Source organism: Rhincodon typus, chromosome 14 (genome assembly GCF_021869965.1).
Source record: "Rhincodon typus isolate 14 chromosome 14, sRhiTyp1.1, whole genome shotgun sequence".
NCBI classification, from domain to species: Eukaryota; Metazoa; Chordata; class Chondrichthyes; order Orectolobiformes; family Rhincodontidae; genus Rhincodon; species Rhincodon typus.
In genome coordinates, this window is record NC_063345.1 from 21,179,755 (window position 1) to 21,204,278 (window position 24,524).

Sequence of the window (24,524 nt, forward strand, 5' to 3'; positions counted from 1 at the left end):
AAATTACAAGAGGAACTCCTGCAAATATGTCCTGGAACAGAGATGACTGACTTCCAACAACCACAACCATCTTCCTATGTGTCAGGTATGACTCCAACCACCGGAGAGTTTGCCCCCTGATACCCATTGATTTCAGTTTTGCCAAGGCTCCTTGATGCCACGCTCAGTCAAAATGCAGCCTTGGCAACAAGGGCTGTGACTCTCACCTCACCTCTGGAATTCAGCTCTTTTGTCCATGTTTGAACCAAGGCTGTAATGAGGTCAGGAGCTGAGTGGCCCTGGCGGAACCCAAACTGGGCGTCACTGAGCAGGTTATTTCTGAGCAGGTGCTGCTTGATAGCACTGTTGATGACACCTTCCATCACTTTACTGATGATCGAGAGGAGACTGATGGGGCAGTAATCGGCCGGGTTGGATTTGTCCTGCTTTTTATGTACAGGACACACTTGAGCAATTTTTCACATTGTCGGGTAGATACCAATGTTGTAACTGTACTGGAACAGCTTGGCTAGGGGAGTGGCAAGTTCTGGAGCAAGAGTCTTTAGTACTATTGCCAGAATGCTGTCAGGGCCCATAGCCTTTGCAGTATCCAGTGTCTCCTACTGTTTTTTAATATCATGTGGAGTGAATCGAATTGACTGAAGACTGGTATCTGTGATGCTGTGGACCACTGGAGAAGGCAGAGATGGATTGTCCACTTGACACTTCTGGCTGAAGAAACCTTCAGCCTTATCTTCTGTATTGATGTGCTGTGCTCTTCCGTCATTGAGGATGGAGATACTTGTATAGCCTCCTCCTACAGTGAGTTGTTTAATTGTCCACCACCATTCATCCGTTGGTTGTGGGATCGCTTAGCTCTGTCTATCACTTGCTGCTTGTGTTGTTTAGTGTGCAAGTCGTCCTGTTTGGCGATTTCACCAGGTTGACACCTCATCTTCAGGTATGCCTGGTGCTGCTCCTAGCATGCCCTCCTGCACTCTTCATTGAACCAGGATTGATCCCCTGGCTTGATGGTAATGGTTGAGTGGGGGATATGCTGGGCCATGAGGTTACAGATTGTGCTGGATTACAACTCTGCTATTGGTGACCCACAGCACCTCATGGATGCCAGTCTTGGATCTCTAGATCTGTGTGAAGTCTGTCCCATTTAGCATGGTGATAGTGCCACACAACACGATGGAGGCTATTCTCAATATGAAGGCGGGATTTTGTCTCCACAAGGAACTGTGCGATGGTCACCCTTACCAATACTATCATGTGCAGATGCATCTGCAGCTGGCAGATTAGCAAGGATTAAGTCAAGTATTTTCTTCTGTCTTATTGGTTCCCTCACCACCTGCCACAGACCCAGTCTGGTAGCTATGTACTTTAGGACCTGACCAGCACAATCAGTAGTACTGCTGCTGAGTCATTCCTGGTGGTGGACATTGAAATCCCCCACCAAGAGTACATTTTGTGCTATTGCCATCCTCAGCGCTTCCTCTAAATGTTTTTCAACATTGAGGAGTACTGATTCATCAGCTGAGGGAGGACGGTATGTGGTAATCAGCAGGAGGTTTCCTTGCCCATGTTTAACTTGAAGCCATGGGACTTCATGGGGTCTGGAACCAATGTTGAGGACTCCCAGGGAAACTCCTTCTCAACTGTATACCACTGTGTCAGTTACTGTACCACTGAGACAGGACATATCCAGGGATTGTGATAATGGTGTCTGGGACATTGTCTGTAAGGTATAATTCCATGAGTATGGCTAGCCGATGAGACAGCTGTCCCAATTTTGGCACTAGCACCCAGATATTAGGAAGGAGGACCCTGCAGGGTCAGCAGGGCTGTTTCTGCCATTATCTTTTCTGTTGCCTAGATCGATGCCAGGTGATCTGTCCAGTTTCATTTCTTTGAGACTTTGTAGTGATTGGTGCAACTGAATGGCTAGCTAGGCCATTTCAGGGGGCAAACTGAGAGTTAACCACATTTCCGTGGGTCTAGAGTCACATGTAGGCCAGACCAGGTGAGGATGGCAGATTTTCTTCTCTGAAGGACATAAGTGAACCAAATGGGTTTTTCTGACAATCGACAATGGTTTTATGGTCATCATTCTTAATTTGAGATTTTTTTTATTGAATTCAAAGCTGCTATGATGGGATTCACACCCGGGTACCTGGAACATTAGCTGACTTTCTGGAGTAAAAGTCTAGCAATAATACCACTAGGCTATCACCTATCCCTAAAATAAATATGACTTCTCTTACTACATACAAATGTTCAAGTGATTAGCTCACAGCTGCACAATGTTAGGCATTCAATGACAGTTGAGTTAAGTTGTCAATACCAGAAAAAATAGCCATCCTCTTTCATCTGTTATCAGCTAGTCACCTCGCTGTTGAGCCACATAGAGATACTTTATCATGAGGAGCCTATGACACATTTTACACCCTCATGGATAAACAGCAAATATGCAGAGATGAGCTGGAAGGGGGAACTCCTAACTGCCAACTACTGAAAACCATATTTGGAAGTTATGTAATGTTGAAGTGTCCTAGGGATTGACTCCTCCTTACTTTCTAGAATTGGGCCATTGCCATCTCTTCAAGATAATGAACTTCCTACACCACCATGTATAATTTATGGTCATATAACCATACGCTTTGCACAGGCTCAAGGAAACAAATAACCACAATTTCTTCATGTTGTTGCTTAAAATTACCAAAAGGAATTTTTTTTTGACTCATTGCAACATGTCAATGAGTGATAATGAGCTGTAAAGAAATGACCCCACCAACGCACACCCAGAGCCAGTTCAAAGAGAGAGGAAACCCGAAATGCTTTGTTGGTTCTTTTTTTTTTAAGCTTTTGCTGTTGAACTGCTGTGTAAAGAAAAATGATGTTTTGGTGGGACAACCTTAAACAAAAGCTGGAGCGGCTTAAGGACTGTGGTGGGAGAAAGATAGGCTGCTGAAATGAAAGCATTAGAGGTGCAGTAGGTTTGAAAGAAGCAATCAGTTGATGTTTAAACTTTTCTTTTTCACTAAATGACATTACATATGAATTTTAATAATCAATTTTATGTGCAACCGAGAAACAGAATAGGGGAACACGCATATTTTCATTTACATAGGCTCTTTCATGACACCCCAAAGAGTCAAGTGAAGCACCATCACTGGTATTCTAAAAGTAGGTGGGATCTGTGGGGATAGGAGTCCACAGCATAAGTAGAAATCTACTTGTCTGCCCCCTTCCCAAGAATCATCCAATGGACTTGTGAATAGGATTCTGGGTTCAAATACCAGTCTTTCCCAGCCATTGTATCAGGCTGTCACTCATTGAATTCCTTCTGGTGAGAGGTAAGCTTGCCTCTGGTTGGGACAGCCATCAACCCTTGCAGAAGGTCAAAAATTCAGGAGTGGGAATCTCTCCAAGTGACAGGACAGCGAAGGGGAGTGCAATGATGCGATTTCAGCTCCTTTACAGACACCACCATTCATTTCTGTGAAGAGTTTATAATTGGTAATAGACCAGGTGTCGTAATAGTACAGGACAGATTGAGTGGTTTACCTGTCTGTCATTGCTCTTAACTTCATAAATTGATAATTGGCCAGTTTCAATGAACTACTTTGGTCTAGCAAGAGGAATGGTTCCTGTTAGGTGATTTCATCCTATTATGAAAGAAGAAATTAGATGGCAGTAATTAAGGAGGATGGGGAATATCCTAAATTAGCTCATTACTTGAAACAATCAAAGCTGCCATGTAGTTAACCACATTTTTTTCTTATAAAAGGAAAGCAATATGGTGAGCAAAAAAAAAGGCGAGGACTTTAAATTAGTAAATAAATTTAACAAGTATGAACAATGCATTTTTGCCTGCGCATGGTCTGTATTCCCTGCTTGTTCATGTGTCTTTAAGAGGCATTTAAATACTTTGCTGACATATCGCTTCTACCATTTCCTCTGGCAACGCATTCCACTGTTCATATTGGCCTTTAAAAACTATTAAGAATTCCAACTGTTATAGCTTCTTGATGCCCTAGGAAGTAGAGATGCCATCAATGTAATGTAAGCCATTCAGGCTGGAGGCTTTGATTCTCAGCCTGCAACAGAGCTTGACTATAAGGCCTCACTGCCTCATGTAAAAATGATTCCAAGGTCCTGCTTCCTAGAGCGAGATCCATTTCCACCATTCCTGGGAGAAGACAAAGTTGGGCTCAGATTTGCCTCAAAGTACCAGCTTATAACATCAACATTCAGATGTTTTATTTGGTTTAGCATTGTAACACAAGCCTTTCCATTAAACAAGTGCACAAGCAATTGAAAGACAGTACTCAAAATGTTCAACATTTTGGCCCTCTATAATGGCCCTTCAATGGCCCTCTAATACAATTTCAGAGGGCAACAAGGAGCATAGTTTTTCAATAGGTTTTAATCTGCTAGACAGATTCTTCATTACAATGTTATTTGACACTTATCAGGCTGAACCTGGATGTTACCCAGGACTTGCTGCATGGGGACATGAACTGCTTCAGCACCTGTGGAGTTCCAAATCATATGGAACACTGTGAAACCATTAGCAAACAGCCCCACATCTGACCTTATAATGGAGGGTTAGCCTGAGAACACTACCCCAAGGAACTCCTACAGCAATGTCCTGAAGCATAGATGACTAACCTCCAACAGCCACAACCACCTTCTTTTATGCTAGGTATGGCTCCAATCAGCAGAGAACATTCCCTCTGATTGCTACTGACTCCAGTTTTGCTAGGACTCCTTAATGCCACACTTGGTCATATGCTGCCTTGATGTCAAGGACAGTCTACTTCACTTTTCCTTAAGATCAGTTCTTTTGTCAATGTTTGGGCCAAGGCAAGATGAGGTCAGGAGCTGAGTGGGCCTGGTGGCTCATCCATTCAGCATTTCTGACTGAAGATGATTGCAGATGTGTCATCCTTAACTTTTGCATTGACATGTCAGCTCTCACTTCATTGAGGCAGGAGATGTTTGTGGAAACTCCCTCTGTAGTTAGTTTTTAATTGTCCAACAACAGTCACGGCTAAATGAGGCAGGATGGCTGAGGTTTGTTCTGATCCATTACCTCAGGGATCAGTTGGGTCCACTTATAACATACTGTTTCTGCAGTTTAACATGGATGTGGTCCTACATTGTAGCTTCACCAGGTTGTAACTTAATTTTTAGGTACTCCTGCTGCTAGCCATGGATTGCTCTTCTCCAGCCTTTGTGAAGTTGGTACCCTGGATCAACGGTAACGATAGAGTGAGGCACATTCTAGGTGGAGGTTACTGATAATGTTTGTTTAGAATTCTGTGGCTGCTGATAGACCACATTGCAATATTGTAACCGAGTTTGGAGCTAGTAGATCTGTTCTGAATCTATCCTGGTTAGCATGCAGAAAGTAGCACACAGCACGATGGAGAACATCCTTATTGTAAATAACATAAGGATTGTGCAGTGGTCACTCATACTAGAATTGACAGATACATTTGCAATTAATAGAATGGTGAGGGCAAGATCTAGCAGGATTTTCTTCTCTTGCTACTTCCCTTATCACCTGCCACAGGCCTAGCCTGGCAGATACTAGAGTCAGGACTCAGCCAGCTCAATCAATGTAGGGATTCTATGAGAATACCTCAGTGTGGAAGCAGGTCAATCAGCCCATTGAGTCCACACCGACTCTCCGAAGAGCGGGCAACCCAGACCCAACCCGTTACGCTATCTCTGTAACCCTGCATTTCCCCTGGCCAACCCCTTAGCCTGCACATCTTTGGACTATGGGAGGAAACTGGAGCACCTGGAGGAAACCCACGCAGACACGGGGAGAATGTTTAAACTCCACAGAGACAGTTGCTGGGGGCTCGAATCATACCAAGGCCCCTGTTGCTGCGAGGTGACAGTGCTGACCACTGAGCCACTGCCTTGTATCCAAGTCACTCTTGGCAATGTACACTTAAGTCCTCCCTCAGAGTGCATGCTGTACCCTCCTTCCAAATGATTCTCGACATAATGATTTATCAGCTGAGGGAGAGTGGTACTAATTAACAGGAGGTTTCCTTGTCCATATTTGAGTTGATGTCATGAGATTGTATGAGGTCCAGCATCAATGTTAAGGACCCTTATGTCCATATAGTGATTCTATATCACTGTGTAGTCAACCGATGATTGTGGGGCAGAACATACTCAGGAGGGGATATGGAGACGTTTGGGACATTGGATGCAATGAATTCTTTGGTGAGTATAACTATGTCCCACTGTTACTTTTCCTGTCTGTGACACAGCTTTCCAAAGTTCGGCATATGGCCCCAGCTGTGCATTTACAGGTGTCACTGGGCAGGTTGGGCTCTTGTAGGGACATGTGTCTAGGTGATACACAGTGATTTATACAGTTTTAGTTATATTTAAACTTTCTGAAAGTATTTGAGGTAGTCAGCTTTCCAGGTCATTTCACTGACAAATTAAGAATCAATACCATGTTGTAGACTGTAGGCCATGTATGTAAATTAATATAAATGATTTGGATGTGAACATGGGACGTATGGTTAGTAAGCTTGCAGTTGACACCAAAATTGGAGGTTTAGTGGACAGCGAAGAAGGTTACCTCAGAGTATAATGGGATCTTGATCAGATGGGCCAGTGGGCCGAGGAGTGGCAGATGGAGTTTAATTTAGATAAATGTGAGGAGCTGCATTTTAGAAAAGCAAATCAGGGCAGGACGTATACACTTAATGGTAAGGTCCTGGGGTGTGTTGCTGAACAAAGAGACCTTGGAGTGCAGGTTCATAGTTCCTTGAAAGTGGAGTCAAAGGTAGACAGGATAGTGGAGAAGGCGTTTGGTATGATTGCCTTTATTGGTCAGTGCATTGAGTAAATAAGTTGAGAGTTCATATTGTGGCTGTGCTGGACATTGGTTAGGTCACATCTGGAATACTGCGTAAAGTTCTGCTCTCCCTGCTATAGGAAGGATGTCGTCAAACTTAAACTGGTTCAGAAAAGATCTACAATGATGTTGCCAGGGTTGGAGGGTTTGAGCCATAGGCAGAGGTTGAATAGGCTGGCGCTGTTTTCCCTGCAGCATTTGAGGCTAAGGGGTGACCTTATAGAGGTTTATAAAATCATGAGGGGCATGGATAGGGTAAATAGACAAGGTCATTTTCCCGTGTGGGGGGGTCCAAAACTAGAGGGCATAGGTTTACGGTGAGAGGGGAAAGATTTAAAAGGGACTTAAGGGGCAACTTTTTCATGCAGAGGGTGGTCCACGCATGGAATGAGCTGCCAGAGGAAGTGGTGGTGGCTGGTACAATTACAACATTTAAAAGGCATCTGGATGAGTAAATGAATAGGAAGGGTTTAGAGGGATATGGACCAAATGCTGGCAAATGGGACTAGATTTATTTAGGATATCTGGTCGGCATGGACGAGTTGGACCAAAGGGTCTGTTTCCATGTTGTACAGCTCTACGGCTGTATGAGTCGATGTAGCCCAGGCAGGGTGAGGGTGGCAGATTTCCTGCTTCAAAAGATATTTGTGAACTAGATCCATTTTCAAATCAATCTGATAATATAACATTTGATTTATTAATCAATTAAATTTACATTTCCTGCCTTAGTATGGTTTGCACTGCAGGACTATATATTAGCCCAGGTCAGTGAATCCCTTTTCTACTAACATTACCATTTTGAAATTCCTGCAGTTATTACAGTAAATAAACTCAAAAGTTGCTGGAAAATTTCAGTTGGTCTGGCAGCATCTGTGGAGAGAAAGCAGAGTTAATGTTTCAGATCCAGTCACCCGAAAGGCCATTATGAAGAAGGACCACTCTCCACAGATGCTGCCAGACCTGCTCAGTTTATCCAGCAAATTCTGATCTCCAGCACCTGCAGTTCTTTGTTTTTTTTATTACATAAATATCTGATTTTAGCAGTATGTAAGTAGTACCTGACCTTTATGGAAACTTAAGCAATTGATAAAGCAAATGATAAAACATTCATATCTGTAGGCATTTTTATGTCATTTTGCAAAAGAATTCAACAGGAAAACATTGCTTATTATTTCAATGGATCAAATAAAGTTGAATAAATATGAACAAATATTTATAAATGTCGAGAGTCTGAAATAAAAATAGAATTTCCAATGTTAAAATCAAACAATACATTGCCTGATACAAGATAAATTCTAAATTATATTTTTAAAGAAAAAAATAGCAATAATTGATTGGACTGCTTTTGAGAATTCATGTATATCTTCCCAGAACACAAGAAATGTTTGTACCCAAGTTTTACTTAAACAGTTTGTTTATGGAAATGACACCAGAATGAGTAATTTCTTATTAGAAAAAAATTGTCATAATCTGTACGTATTTATTTAGATCAATGAATAATAGCTATTCTTAAATAATATTGTTTTTATTTTACATTTATTTATACGCATGATATCAAATGCACAATATTAATTCAGTAGTGCTATGAATAGTGTTTTGCTTTCATAGACAAGATATGCAAAATGTCTTTGACTGAGGTGTGGTGATCCTCAGGTTAAACCACACTGTAGAATTATAGGGACCTTACATTTTACGAATATACAGTTCAAATGTTCTGGCATTTCCACTGTGGCTGAACTATTGCACCATCGATAATTATAATCCACTGCCACCTCACCAAATGTTTCCTTTGCTTCCTAATCAGCAAATAGGATCGGATTTTTGAATATGATTGTTCTCCAGTACCTTCCCCAATCTGCCATTTATTATCTATCTTAATATTAGACCTAGGCCATTCATGAGTAAAATTAAGAAGTGCTTTGTTATTCAACAGATAAAGGAAATCTGGCAAGACTATGAATCTTGGGTGAACTCAGATTGATGATTTTTTTAAAATGTAAGGACACCATGGGATATTAAGTAAACTTGCGTTAGTGGAACAGATCAGCCTTGATATAACAGAATGCTGGAATAGACTCAGGAGCTATTTGGCTTATCTCTGCTCCTATGTTCCTTTGTTCCATTGTGACAGAGAGTGAGCACTGGAGGGCAATTCGATTGCAGGAATAGTGGACAGTGGCACAACAGGAACAAGCACAGAGAATGGTGGATAAACTCAGCAGTTCTGAAGAAGAGTCATAACAGACTCAAAACTTTAACACTATTGCTCTCTCCATAGCTACTGCCAGACCTGCTGAGTTTCTCCACCATTCTCGGTCTTTGCTTCAGATTTCCAGCACTGCAATATTTTGCCTCTATTCAAGTAGCGCAACAGGACTAGCCATTAAAAAGAAAGAATCCCTGCCAAATTATTCCCTGTCTCAAGCTCCTGGAAGCCAGATCTGCTACCTTAGCTGAGATAGGTTAACTCAACACTGACAATGCATGTGATTCAGAACTGCACCACAAGATACATTTGGTGGGCATGCATTTCCACAAATTGTAAATATCTCCAAACAAAAAAATCAGAAAGCCTTTATTTATTATCAAATAGCCTAGGCCTTGAGACTGAACAAAGGTTGGTTGCACGGCCTAAAATTAAAGTCTTTTTGTTTCAGTAGCTCGGCTTCACTTGGTATTGTAGCTGACATTTAGTTAACTATCCAATAGGAGTCCAAAGGGCTGAAGTTGGGTTTGAAGCTTTGGGGTCTTTCTATTCCATGGTACAGTTCAGCAATGCATTCTCCTGTTTTACATTTCTATTTTAATGACACTTAGAGACAGCCCTTCCAGCTGCTGTTCACTGTTTGTTTTCACTGGAACAGTGTCTGCCTCAAAAACATCATCCCCAGTATTCAAGCACAACCTACAGCACTCTCCAGCAATTAATGTTATCACAGATCCAATAACTATTAGAAAGGCAAGTGCAAATATTAGAAGTACAAGGGGACTGACTTTTGTGATGCTTTCTGTATAACATTTCCCTTCGTGATCACTTAATAATTGGACTGTTGAAGAATCATTATGGTTTGGGTAAAAACATTGGGTGTCACCCATATCTGGGATTTCAACACTGGCACTATTCAGTACATCCAGCCAAATCAATGCACAACAATTAAAATAATTTCCACTCAAGTACAGTGTTTTAAGAGTTTGGGACATGTTTCTTGTTATTAAGTCTTGAAGAGCATAAAAACTGTTGCCCCGAATATCGAGGTTTTGCAATGGAGAACATCCAACACCATAAGGGAGAAATTCAAACTGATTATGTGACAAATCCAAATCTCTAAGGTGACTCAAACAAGGCAGAGTCACTTTGGTGTATTGCATCAAATTCCAGCTTAAAGAGAGATATTGTAATGATTGTTCCAAGCCCGTCAAAGCCTGATCTGGCACTTCTAGAAATTTGTTTCTTGAAACATCCAAGTGTACCAGGGGGGTCTGATAGAATGTGTAAGGTGCGAGCTGTGTAATGTTATTTCCATTGAGGTTGAGGTACTTAAGAGTAGGGAGTCCAGAAAAAGATACACAGTTATTATTATTGTTGCTCCTGTGGATTGGGCCACCACATCCTACGCTTTTGTCTGCCACATTACAAATTTTTACATTATTGTTAGCAAGATTGATTTTTTCAATTTTAGGCAGGGCTTTAAAAAGCTGAGAGGGCAATAACTGAATGGAATTATTTTGTAGGAACAGGTACATTAAGGAAAGGAGTTTTTGATTATCTCCCAGCACAGATATATTGTCCAGTTTATTGCCACTCAAGTCTAGAGAATACAGGAAATTCAGTTCATCACCATCTTCTATACTAAAATTCTGAAAACAATTTCTACTGAGGTTCAAGAGTTGGAGAGAATCAAATTTACTCAGAAAGCCATGTGATATATCCAGCAGTACATTGTTGCTTAAATCCAAAGATATTACTTCTGATAAATTTGTGTGGGCACTATGTTTGGATGTCTTATTTAACACCCTAAATTCTTTATATCGGTTTCTTGCACCCCATTCAGCGGAGTTGTTCAGCAGACCAGGTGTTACACTGGCCATTAAATTACTCGACAAATTCAAATGTTTTAGTTGATGTAATTTTGGAAGAAATGGGAAATGAAACAACCTGTTGTGGCTCAGATCAAGCACTTGAAGATGATGTTCGTCCTCGTTCTCATCTGTCATGAAGAATTCAATGCCATTTCTGCTTAGGTTCAAGACTTGGAGCTTAGGAAGATGAAAATTGGAAATGCAAGAAAGTGAATTCATGGCCAAGTTCAACTCAACCAAGTTTGCCAAACACTCAAAAGAACCTACAGTTATTTCTGTAATATAGTTCTTTTCAAGGAAAATATATTTCAAAAGCTGCATCCCACAGAACATATCAGGGGTCAGCTTCATCAGTAGGTTCCCTGACAGATGTATTTTTTCCAGTGAAGACAGATTCTTCAGATGTTGAGACACCGTGTCACTGTCCCAAAAATTCTCTGACAGATTTAGCACTTTGAGTTTCTTTAATTGGCTAAAGGTTTCAAGACCGGATGAAAAGCTTCTGCCTAGATGATTGTTTGCCAAAAAGAGCATTCTCAGGTTAGTCAAATGCGCCAGAGCTCCTGACGTTATAGTCTTCAGTTGATTGTAGGAGACATCGAGGTGTTGCAGTGAACTGAAATTTAGCAGTGATTCTTCTGTCAATGCTTTGATTGAATTATGGGATAAATCTATTGTTTCAGTCTCCAGCATTGGAAGATCAGGCACTTTGGAAAGGTTTTGGTATTGACAGGACACAACATGGTCTTTCTGCCAAATAAGATTAAAAGCAATAAATATTCCTTTTCTCTCACAAGCAGTTTAAACAGTTTAATACCAGTTTAAGACCACAGTGTTTATTCTGCACAACAATACACAAGTCAGCTAATATTTTTCAGCATTTTCACAAATTGCTAGCAGTAAGTAAATGCCTTATATTTCTATACGTTATAAAGGGGAAGATTTGACATCTTTTCCCCAAAAGTGTAATAGAGATGTACAGCATGGAAACAGACCCTTCGGTCCAAGTTGCCCATGCTAACCCAATATCCTAAATACACCTCGTCCCATTTGCCAGCATTTGGCCCATATCCCTCTAAACCCTTCCTATTCATAGACCCATCCAGATGCCTTTTAAATGTTGCAATTGTACCAGCCCCCAACAATTCCGTTGGCAGCTCAGTCCATACACGCACACCCTCTGCATGAAAAAGTTGCCCCTTAAATCCCTATTAAATCTTTTTCCTCTCACCTTAAACCTATGCCCTCTAGTTTTGGACTCCCCAAACCCAGGGAAAAGACTTTGTTATTCATTCTATCTAGTCCTTCATGATTTTACAAACCTGTATAAGATCATCCCTCAGCCTCCGACACTCCAGGGAAAATAGCCCCAGCTTATTCAGCCCCACCCTATAGCTCAACCCCTTCAACCCTGATAACATCCTTGTAAATCTTTTCTGAATCCTTTCAAGTTTCAAAACATCTTTCTATAGCAGGGAGACCAGAATTGCACACAGAATTTCAGATGCGGGCAAATCAATGTCTGTACAGCCGCAACATGACCTCCCAACTCCCATACTCAATGCACTGACCAATAAAGGCTGGCGTACCAAATCATTCTTCACTATCCTGTCTACCTACAACTCCACTTTCAAGTAACAATGAACCTGCACTCCAATGTCTCCTTGTTCAGCAACACTCCCCAGGACCTTAAAAATGTGCAGGGTAGGTGGATTGGCCATGCTAAATTGCCCATAGTGTTCGGGGATGTGTAGTTTAGGGGGATGGGTCTGGGTGGGATTCTCTGTGTCGGTGTGGATTCGTTGGGCCAAAGGGCCTGTTCCCACACTGTAGGGATTCTATCATTCTATCTATCATAACAATGCAAATTGGTGATTTCTGCAATGACAGTCATTGAGTGATAGAGATGTACAGCATGGAAACAGACACTTCAGTCCAACTTGTCCATGCTGACCAGATATTCCATATAAATCTCGTCCCATTTGCCAGCATTTGGGCCATATCCCTCTAAACCCTTCCTATACATATATCTATCCAGATGCTTTTTAAATAATGTAATTGTACCAGCCTCCACCACTTCCTTTGGCATCTCATTCCATACATACACCACCCTCTGCATGAAAAAGTTTCCCCTTAGGTCCCTTTTAAATCTTTCCCCTCTCACCATAAATCTATGCCCTCTAGTTTTGGCCTCCCCCACCCCATGGAAAAGACCTTGGCTATTCACCCTATCCATGCCCCTCATGATTTCATAAACCTCTATAAGGTCACCCCTCAGCCTCCGATGCTCCATGAAAAATAGCCCCAGCCTATTCAGTCTCTCCCTGTAGCTCAAACCCTCCAACCCTGGCAATATCCTTATAAATCTTTTCTGAACCCTTTCAAGTTTAACAACATCCTTCCTATAGCAGGGAGACCAGAATTGAATGCAGTATTCTAAAAGTGGCCTAACCAATGCATTGTACAGCTGCAACATGATCTCCCAACTCCTATACTCAATGCACTGACCAATAAAGGCAAGTGTACCAAACGTCTTCTTCACTATCCTGTCTACCTGGGACCCCGCTTTCAAGGAACCATGAACCTGCACTCCAAGGTCTCTTTTATAAAACTATAAAGGTATTATAATGTTGTGGAAAATAATTACATTTTTAATGATGGGGACAATTCTTTTTAGTCTATTATAACATAACTGATACAAATAAGATAATCCAGTTTAACAAACAATTGTTAGAATCATTAAATGTCTTCTTCCATGATTTTAATAGTGTTGTAAATCTGTTCATTTGAAATGAACCTTTGGTTTAGGGACAGCATCTCTGCCATTGAGTTACAGAGTGTAATACTCAAACTCCCTGACAATTCAAGTGAGTTGAACCCAGAGTTCAGAATCTTAAACCTGAGATCCCGCAGTGCACTCAGGCTTGATTTATTTGCATGGCTCTGCTCACCTTATTTGGTATGGGGTCCCTTTGCTATACATGTATATGATTGGCTATTCTGCTGCTCTAAGGATGTTAATGGCTGTGGAATGAGTAGTGGTCTATTAGACTGTAAAGCCTCTCATTACTTCAATGCGAGACTGTGAAAATATGACAAACAAACAGATCAAAATATTAAATTGATTACTTTAAAATAGCGGGTATGATTCAAATCTTAGAATTTCAAATTTAATTCTATCTCCACTTTTAATTTGAAGCTGCACCACAAATTTTCACACGAAGAACACGATAACAATACTTTAAAATCATAATGACAAGAGTCTATATAATAAGAGATAGGCCATCAAGTTCACCCGCTCTAACTGACCTTATGTAACTGTTAGTAACACTGCCGCTTGCACAGACTGACTCTCGCTGATGGAGGCGTCTAACCGCAGATCAAACCTCTGAACTATGAAAATTCTTAAATTTCTACCCTGACCCAAGAAACCAAAATAAGCGAAAAGAAAGTCCAAACTATCGGTCAAATATATTAATCTATTTTGTTCAAAGTGACTGTATCACATCTCCCACTCTCAATCTGAGATATGAATTAAAATGTTCTGATTTTCTAAAAAAAATTCTTCAATCCGTCCGTACACCTTTACATTCCTTTCATAAAGGCTGCAGTGAATAATAGCCCCGAATAAAAAAGTAAAATATACAAGTGTATATAAAAACGACTGATTTCAATGAAAGAAAAATATATGCAGTCTTAATCGTGCCCTTTCAATTTAAACTACATTTTATTTTATTAAAAAATATATCATGCATTTAATTCAAACGGAGTGATGGCTTATAATGCCTACCTTCTGACAGACTGTGAACCCGGTGCTTGTATCATCACTGCTGCTTTTACCAAGGCAGGACAGTGCCGTAAACCACAGGAGCAGCCAACAATTCATCTCTCCGCCCCAGGCAACAATAGAATGACACGACTGCACAGCGTGTTCAACATATTCCTAGATCCTGATCTATCGTAATCGGGGAAAATTGCACGAGTTTGGAAGTCATTTGCGCACAACGTGATTTTTGACCCACTGTTTGTGTGTGGGAGAGTGGTCCGAAATAGAATGAACCCCCTACACACACATCACGAGTTTGGTGTGTTCAAGGGATCAGCTTTTTCCTTCCTCGGGCACAGGTGGTTATATTTTTGGGGTAATGTCTGAAGCACTCATAAAATGTAGAACAGATTCGCAGAATTCTCCACCCATAGGAATCAGTCAACTGAATTTAAATAGGAATTTGTTGGAAAGTCTCACCGAGTATTTAACATTTATCGTTTACGTGTGTGTTTTTGGTATTTATATGTGCGTATGTGTGTATTTGTGAATGTGTGAATTTGTGTGTGGAGATATGTTTAATGTGTGTTTGCATTTATTTTGTTCATTCATGGGTTGTAGGCATTGCTTATTACCAGCATCTAATTGGTTAAGAGTCAACCACACTGCTTTGGTCTGTAGGTCAGACCAGGTAAAGGTGGCAGATTTTCTTCCCTAAAGGGCATGCGTGAGCCAGATGGCATTTTCCAACAGGAAAGATATTATCAGCTGTGGTAGCCATTAGGCTAGGTTTTAATTCCACATTTTATTGAATTCAAATTTCACCATCTGCTGTGGTGGGGTTCGAACAAATATGCCCAGAACAACAGTCTGAGGTTCTGGTTTTCTTCTCTACCACTGCCTACACTGTGTTGTCTATTTCTGTCTGTGTATGCACAAAGGAACAGGAACAGTCCATTGACTGAACTTGACTGAACCATGCCTTAATTCTATATGTCCTTTACCTAACATTCCTTAATAGTGTTGGTTGACAAAAATCCATCCATCTCAGTTTAAAATTAACTATTGTATCTAACATCACTTGCTGTTTACAGAAGGGAATTCCAAAGTTCGACCATGCTTTGCGTTTAGCCGTTTGCCTCATTTCGCTCCGTAAGGAGCTTTTGGGGCACAGTGTAGCATCCCTATCTCAGGGTTCAAATCCACTTCAGGACTTGGCTATCATGGAAGGCGTGTTATAACACAGCCAGACACATTGATTAACAATCTGCAAATCCTGCTGATCATGCCTAAGGCAGGTGGAAACAGGAGAAAATTTACTGACCAACCAGAATGGGCTTCATTGCAACAGCACAGCCCCTCCCCCCACCCCCACAATTAAAGCATTCCATGCGAAGGTCCTTGCCATGAGCAAATTTTAATCTCATTCTGAGGGACTCCACACATTTCACTCCCGAACGGTTTCACTCCAATCTTTATATCATGTGCCTAGTCCTAGTTTCTTAAAGCAGTAGAAATAGCATCTCCCTAGCTATTTGTTAACCCTAATATCCTCAAATGTTTGATCACATCACCCCTTAAGCTTCTAAGTACGATTCTAGTTTGCACCGTTTCTTCTTGTAATTAAATTATTTGATAATTCTGGTAAACCCCAATGTTGCAGTCCCTCTGAGATTAGCACATCCTTCCTAAAGTGTAGTGTCCAGAATTACTCATAATATTACAGATGCTCCAAGCCAGTGAGAGCCCCTGTCCAGGCCCCTGACCAATTAGAATGGGCAGCCAGGAAGGTTAATGCAGCCACTATGTCACAGGAAGGATTTATGTATAAAAGGCCACAGAATGTTTTTAAAAAATCCATCAGTCCTTGTATTATTGAGGCTGCAGCAAAGCACAGGTACAGAGAGGAATCCTGGGAGATCTCCCCACGCTGGGTCTCTCATTCTTACCATTGATGGACTGAAGAGAGCAAAGATCCCACAGTAAGAAGGAGGACAAGATCTTCAACTAAGTAAGCAGGGATGGAAGTGACTGAGCAAGTGAGCAGCTGGAGCGTAAACCTGGAGACAGAGCGCTAAGAGAATCTAAGAACTTAGAGTGGCAGGAAAGGAGAGTGACATAACCATTTCAGATGCCAAACCCACACTGTGACCAACAGTGTCCTTCACAGCTCATCTCAGATCAACACAGCTTAGAGCTCAATTCATTCCTCTCTCTCAGGAATGCCATATAAACAGCCAACACTTACATTGGTCCTCATTCTATTGCTCTTTTCAGCCCATGCATCATATTATTCAATGGTAAGGAGTTGGAAGGTGTAGATGTATAAAAGGACCTAGGTGTCCATGTCGACAAGTCACAGCAGATTAACATGAAGGTGCAGCAAGCTATTAGAAAGGCAAATGAAATTTATTACAAGAGGATTTGAGCACAGGAATAGTGAAGTTTTGCATCAATTATGTAAATTAGACCATACCTGGAATATTGTGTGCAATTTCGGTGTCTTTGTTGTGGCAAGGATAATATTGCTATAGAGAATAAAAAGAATATTCACCAGGCTTGCTCCCGGGATAGCAGGAATGTCATATGAAGACAGATTAGGCAAACCGTGCCTCTATTCTCCAGACTTTCAAAGAATGAGAGGTAATTTCTGAAACTTACAAAATACACATAGAGATAGACAGAGTAGAAGTTTCCCTTGTTGAGGAATCTTGAACAAGGGGGACAATTTAAAAATAAAGGGGATGCCATTTAGGTATGTGTTGTGAACCTTTGGAATTCTCTACCACAGAGGGCTGTGATGGTTCAGTCTTTGAGTGTGTTTACAATTGTGACTGGTAGAGTTTTGATTACGGATGGCATACAGTGTTATGGGGATGAGGTGAGTAAAAGGCATTTAAGTATTTGATCAGCTGCAATCATATTCAGTGGCAGGGCAGGCTTGATCAGCTGATTAAACCCATTGAATCTCATCCTGAACACTCCTTCTGTGGTCAGAAAGTAATGGATTGGAACTTGAACCTAGAGCTATTGTCTCATAGACAGGGATGCTACTGAATCATAAGACCTACAACAATCATTATGACAACTCAAACAAAGTTGCACACAAACTGATAAGAAACAGAGGTATGGAGTGGAGGAGGCAGCGCAGGGGGAGTGAACTTTTTGCAACAAAGGCCTTGTCAGTAATGCATGACCACTTGGTGCGTTGGTAAGGAAGTCTTGTTCAAGAGGATGGAGATGCCAGCAATAAACTGAGACCTCAAGAGTTGGATCCTCCTGAGATACTGATGCTCACACATGTCAGGAGGGCTGGTTCTCTGCCTCCAGATTCCTCGCTGTGCGTCTATTTCTTTTCAGCTGGATCTTGATGTCCACCCTCTCTAGAGGGGCATATGGGTGAAGAGAAGGCAGCTGGTGCTGCTGCTCCTGCAGCTTGAGCTGTGATTAAAACAAGCAGCGGTGCAATCCTCTGCCCAGGACCTTCAACAGAGCGGACAGTAGTAATGCTTAAGTTGCCCCCATATTGAAGGCTAGCAGTAGGGAAGTGCAACTGTAGGTAGCTGACATTCTGGCCACTTGAAGTGCTTATCAAGATGTCTCCAATCACCTATTGACCATTGGTGAAGCTTTATTCATCAAACTCTTGCCAGATCATCAAGATCACACAGTAATTCTTTCCATCATGCATTTACCTTTCTCAACCTGTCAGTTTGGAGAAACTACTCCACTGGAATAAAAAGATAACCCCTGGCTTTTTATCTTTACTGTAAGCTATCCATTTATACCCCTCTTCCCTGCTTACTCCACACCTCATCTCCAAACAATATGTGCTGGGGGCTCATAGATGTCTTTTTCACTGAAACTGAGACCTACTGATTAGCTCTCTCCTCCACTTGTTCTGATCCTTGTGGGGAAACCATGAATCAAAATAACCAAAGTTACCAACTATCTCTTAAATAAAGAAATTATAAATGAGGTCGACTTTTTGTAACTTTTACTTTAACATAAATCAGAAACAATGAAACAATGCCAATTAAAAATGAATTAACAAGCAAATAATCCTTCAAATAGAAAGGTAAATTTAATTTTAAGTAGTCAATACAGCAAAAATACATCTTATGCAGAATAAACATTCCCTTCAGCATGTGTGGCAGCTACACAGTACCATAATGTGCTGTTCTTCATTCACACAGGATAGTTCAGGAATCCTATGTAACAACAGTTTTCACCCTCAAATTTCATGAGTATGACTTTCATCACCAAAGCATACCCCTATAAACCTGTTCTACCTCATATCCAGACAGTTCTGGTTTGTAGCTTGTGTTTCAACTGACTAAAAAAATAACACCCTCTTTTATGTTAGGCCAGTTTTTGGAAAACACCCACTTCTTTAGTGCCTCTGAAATATTCAGACAGCTTACCAGACTTAAAACCTTTCAGCTAATTTGTGTATTATCGTCAAGAGTTCCATTTCTAGCCAACAAAGAAATTAATCTCTTTCTGACAATGATATGCCAGATAAAGTGGTGGGGGCTGGTACAATTACAACATTTAAAAGGCATCTGGATGGGCATATAAATAGGAAGGGTTTAGAAGGATATGGGCCATATGCTGGCAAATGTGACTGGATTAATTTAGGATATCTGGTCAGCACAGACAAGTTGGACTGAAGGTTCTATTTCTGTACTATGTATCTCTATGACTCTATGAACCTATGATATGCTCCTTCACATAAAAATTCTGTATTTTCCTCTTTCTCTGCTTTCTTTTTGTGTCTGCATCTGTGCCTTCACCTGTGGCTCCTCTGTGCCAGCAGTCACATGGCCTCTTTTTATTAGCATCCATCCTGTCGACACTGCTACGATGTTAAGAGGCAGCAAGTCATAAGGAATAGTCTTTATTATCATCCAAGAACATCACAATCAATCTCCTTATTATTGATGCAATCTATTACAAGTCCTTCATAAATATTCATAAAAATAATTCAAGATTTCACAGAACTTTCTAAAGAAAGGTATTTTTATCTGTAATGTACTGCTTCCAAGTCAAAGGCTTTAACACATTTTTTATCCTTTCACTAGTACGCTAACTACACTAGTTTGGGCCAAACTATCTCTAAGATACTCCCCTGCCCCAGCCTTGAATTTGTATTGTTTTCCTATTTCATTCACATTCCCTCACCAACCATATCCAAGCTCATTTTGTTTATGGGACCTACCTCCAGCTCCATTCCTCCTAACTCCACTAAATTTCTGACCACTTAACCTGCCTTCCTGTCTTTAAGGTTTATTGATATTGCAAATGTTCCTTTCCTGCAAATCTGCTGTTAACATCTATTCCTCCCCCAACATAAAAACATAATTGGCATCACCATCTTTGTAAACTACTATCTGATCTTCAACTCCCTTTCCTCTCAAAAGACCTAGTAATGTGCTGCTGCCTCCCAAATATGCACCCATCTTTCCGAGAACTCCATATTTCAATTTCTCAAATCAAATTTCCATCCCTGCCCCTGCCCCAAAATACGACTTATTGAAGTGCCAAATGACAGCCTATCTGACTGCAACAAGGTACATTATCCCTCTTCACCCTTCTTGAATTGCCATCAGCCTTTGCTTTAGTTGACTGTAGAATCCTTCTCCAATTTTTTTCAATTAAATATTACACAGATTGTAGTCATTTTCTGGTTCGCTTTACAAAATTCCCCAACTATTGACACTATCCTTTTCTTTGGTTGCTATTTAGGGTAGGACCAGACTATTCACAAATTTGATGCCACAGTTGACCCCAAGATGAAATCTCAACCATGTATCCGTTCCAACACATGCCCCCCGCTACCCCCCCACCTCGCCCCCACCCCCAACTGCCTATTTTCAACTCAGTAGCATAACTTGACATCATTCCAGGCTCATTTAACTTATTCTTGCCTTTGTTACTACTTAACCTGACTATTACCCACGGCCAGATTCTACCTCCATTGATTCTGTTGCCTGTCCTACTGCCACTGTGTCTTTGTGCTCACTGAGCCACGTTGGCAATTCTTTGATTTTAAAATTTTCATCTTTATTTAAATCCCTTCTGGCCCAGTTCTTACCTGTATTATCTCCTCAAACCTCAAAGATATCTGAGCTTAAAAAATTCCCAACTTTTGAGCATTTCCAATGTTAACCAATCTACAATTAATAGCCATACTTTAGCTATGTGGTCCTTCAGCTTTGGAATTTTCTTGTACACCTCTCCTTGCTTTCTTTCTTTCATCCACTACTTAGAACCAAACTCTTCAATAAAGCATTTGATAATCTACCCTTTTATAAAATTTCCTTATGTGTTTTGGTATCAAATCTTGCTGCATAGCATCCTATGGAGTGCTTTACTATTTCAAAGATGCTACATAAGTGCAAGTAATTGTTACTATAATAAATCTATTACCTGATTTATTTTCAAATTGCACATACTTGAGAACAATTGCTGGAAACTGAAGTACATTTGTGAATTGGCAAGGAAGTAGGAAGTAAATGATCAACCACAACAATGAAGGAAAAGACTAAACAAGTGGGAGGGGATGGGTATGGGGAATGTGAGTGGGGAATTAATGAGTTGAAGCATTAGAAGAGATGTGGAACCTCAGAAGACACTTAGAGAACATCAGCGACCAAGGGACTAATATGGCAGGGAATCTGAGATAGACAGGGAATTTCCAAAACATAACAAAAAGTATAGGAAAAGGTTGAAAGAATAAATTGTAACTTCTTAGACAGGGGAGTTGGCTACATCAGTTATTCTCTCTTGGGTTTGAATAAGACTACATTCAGAAATATTCTAGCATCAAAATACAGACAGCAACACAGCCTCTTCATTGCTTTGAATTAAAACTTACTTTCCTAGTATTTAATAAACATGTTAATTATTCATGTTAACAGATCAGAGAACAATTGGTATTTAAACAACAGATTGTTTCATTCATTCACGTGATGAAGGATCACTGGCTCAAGCAGCAATTATTGCTTATCCCAAGTTGCCTTGAAAAAGTGTTGGCGAGCTGCCTTCATGAACTGCTGCCATGCTTGGTGTACAACAGTGATATAGTCCTAAGTCAGGATGGAGACTGGCTTGAAGAGGAACTTGTAGGAGGTGGTGTCCCCATGTATCTGCTGCTCTTGTATTTCTATATGGTAGCTAGGCAGGTTTGGAAGATGCTGTTGTTTGACCCTTGAACAATTTCTGCAGTGCAAGATGGTTCACTCTGCTGCTACTGAACATTAATGGTGAATGGAGTAAATTTTTGTGGATGCAGTGCCAATGTATTGGGCTGCTTTGTCCTGTATGTTGTCTGTCTTCTTGCGTTGCACTTGTCCAGGCAAATGGAGTGTACTGCATCACATTCCTGATGTGTGCATTGTAGATGGTGGACAGGCTTTGGGGCATCAGGATGTGAGATACTCACGGCAGGATTCTAACACATGAACCTACTCTTATTGCCACGGTATTTATATGGCTAGTCCAGTTCAAGTTATGACTAACGGTAACCCTTTGATGTTGATAGTGGGGAATTTAGTGATGGAAATTCCATTGAATGTTTGGCAAAGTGAAGGTTATTGACCTTCTTCCTCCAGATGGCTGAGACAGCACTGACTCAGATGGCATAGTCCAGGGTCATCACCTTCCTTGGCTGATCTTGGCGTCTCCAGATCCGAGCCTACAAAGTGAGTTGCCAATTTTCACTTCTCTTCCATGACTGGTTCAAATGTCAGTAAGTGTGCATGACAGCTCTGGTCATTGCTTGTCCAAATGGACAATGGTCTTTTAACAATGGCACACACTAGCGGTGCCGGACCATTCTTGGAAATCCTGGCAGTGGCAAGTTCTTCTGGGTATGCTAAGTGGTAGAATGGGGTTAAAATCAGATGAGGGGAGTGGCATAACAGCCAGATAAGTACTTAACAAGGTAAGGGAAGATATGGTGAGAGAACTTGCTAGGTCTCAGGATGAGAAACCCTCCATCAAACTCAAAAACAATGACACTTGGGCAAAGAAAATAAGATTAAGCCCATGGAATTTTTTACATTCATGTGGTAGAGCAAACAGGGTCTTCAGTGCAACATCTTACCTGACAGGTAGCATGTTCCACTAAATTTTCATTGAAATGTTATCTTATACTCTTTGTGTATTAAGTGTTTGGAATATGAGTTAAACTCACAACTTTCTAACTTGATTGACTGATTTATTGTTGTCACATGTGCTGAGATACAGTGAAAATTATTGTTTTACATGCTATACAGGGAGATTGTAAAATACAAAATGCATCAGGGTAGCAGAACAGAGTGAATAATCCATTGTTACAGCCACAGAGAAGGTGCAGAGAGACAGAGATCAGAATTAACATTTGAGAGGTCCATTCAAAAGTCTGGTAACAGTGGGGAAGAAATTGTTCTTGAATCTATTTGTACATGTATTCAAAGTTTTTATTTTCTGCCTGATGAAAGATGGTGAAAGAGAGTATAACTAGGATGGGACAAGTTTTTGATTTTGTTGGTCGCTTTCCCGAGGCAGAGGGAAGTATAGGTGGAGTCAGTGGATTGAAGGCTGGTTTGCATGATGGACTGGACTGTGTGACAACTCTTCATAACTTGTTGCAGTGGGAAGAGCATGCTTTCTATAGTGCATCTATAAAAATTGGCAAGAATCCTTGTGGACATGTCGAATTTCCATAGCCTCCCGAAGAAGTAGACACGTTAATGTGCTTTCTTGACCATCGCATTCGCATGGGTCGACCAGGACAGATTGTTGCTGATCATCACTCTCAGAAACTTGATGCTCTTGACCATTTCCACCTCAGCACCATTGATGCAGACAGGGGTGTGCCCTCCACTCCACTTCCTGAAATCAATGACCGTCTCCTTCAATTTGCTGACGTTGATAGAGAGATTGTTGCCTTTACACCATGTTGCTAAGCACTCAATGTCTTTCCTGTATCTTGTATCATTGTTGTTTGAGATCCGACCTACAATGGTAATATTGTCAGCAAACTCATAAGTGGAGTTGGGGCAGAATTTGGCCACACGGTTATGAGCGTATAAGAAGTATAGTAGGGGGCTGAGTATGCAGCCTTGTGGGGCACCGATGATGACGATTATGATGGAGGAAGTGTTGTCGCCTATTTGTACTGACTGTGGTCTGTGGGTCAGGAAGTCGAGGATCCAGTTACAGAATGGGAGGCCAAGACTTAGGTCTCGGAGTTTAGAGAGTAGTTTGTTTGGGCTTGTGGTGGTGAAGGTGGAACTGTAGTCAATAAGTAACTTCTAACTTAAAAGGGCTACCAACTGAGGTAGAGCTGATACACTAGTCTTTTTTTTGCATTAGATAAAATGTGCTCTTTGTAAATATTGAGTACAGAATTGTGCAGCAATTGATGAGGGATGAGGAACTTCTTGGAAATGTCAGTGTACTCCTGGAGCCCACTGCAAAGTTTGCCCAGGGATCTCTTGCAAATATTGAATGGGATTGTCACTAACCAAGGGAAAACAATACTCTCATTGAAGAAAGTTTACTTTATATTATGTAGCAAATGGAAATAAGATACATAACTGAAAAGAAACAGATATAATTCTAGATATCAGCTACATTATCAAGAATCTGATGACATTACAGAATCCCTAGAGATCTGGGACCTATATTTCAAGACAACATTGCCTTGTAAATTGGTTCCTCCAATTCATCTCAAATCAAGAGTTGCTTATAGGTACCAAATGGGATCTTGCTTATTGATTCATGGGAACATCATCATGTGAAAGTCTC

General features: G+C 40.8%; 2 protein-coding genes across 6 annotated transcripts in view; both read right to left on the minus strand.

Moving 5' to 3' along the window:
• LOC109936583 (transforming growth factor beta activator LRRC32-like) overlaps positions 1-15,057 on the minus strand; it is a 267,744-nt gene extending 252,687 nt beyond the window's left edge. The window contains exons 1-2 of one of the 2 annotated variants that reach the window (XM_048605462.1): positions 14,751-15,057; positions 11,037-11,710 (exon numbers count right to left, since the gene is read on the minus strand). In XM_048605462.1, the coding sequence (XP_048461419.1) occupies positions 11,037-11,710; positions 14,751-14,846 (770 nt within the window). In that variant the 5' untranslated portion in view covers positions 14,847-15,057. Of the gene's footprint in view, positions 1-7,990; positions 11,711-14,750 lie in introns of those variants that run through there. The other variant, XM_020535186.2, reaches the window with a different exon arrangement.
• Positions 1-24,524, minus strand: part of acsl4a (acyl-CoA synthetase long chain family member 4a) — a 124,834-nt gene that overhangs the window by 71,783 nt on the left and 28,527 nt on the right. The window lies entirely within an intron of this gene.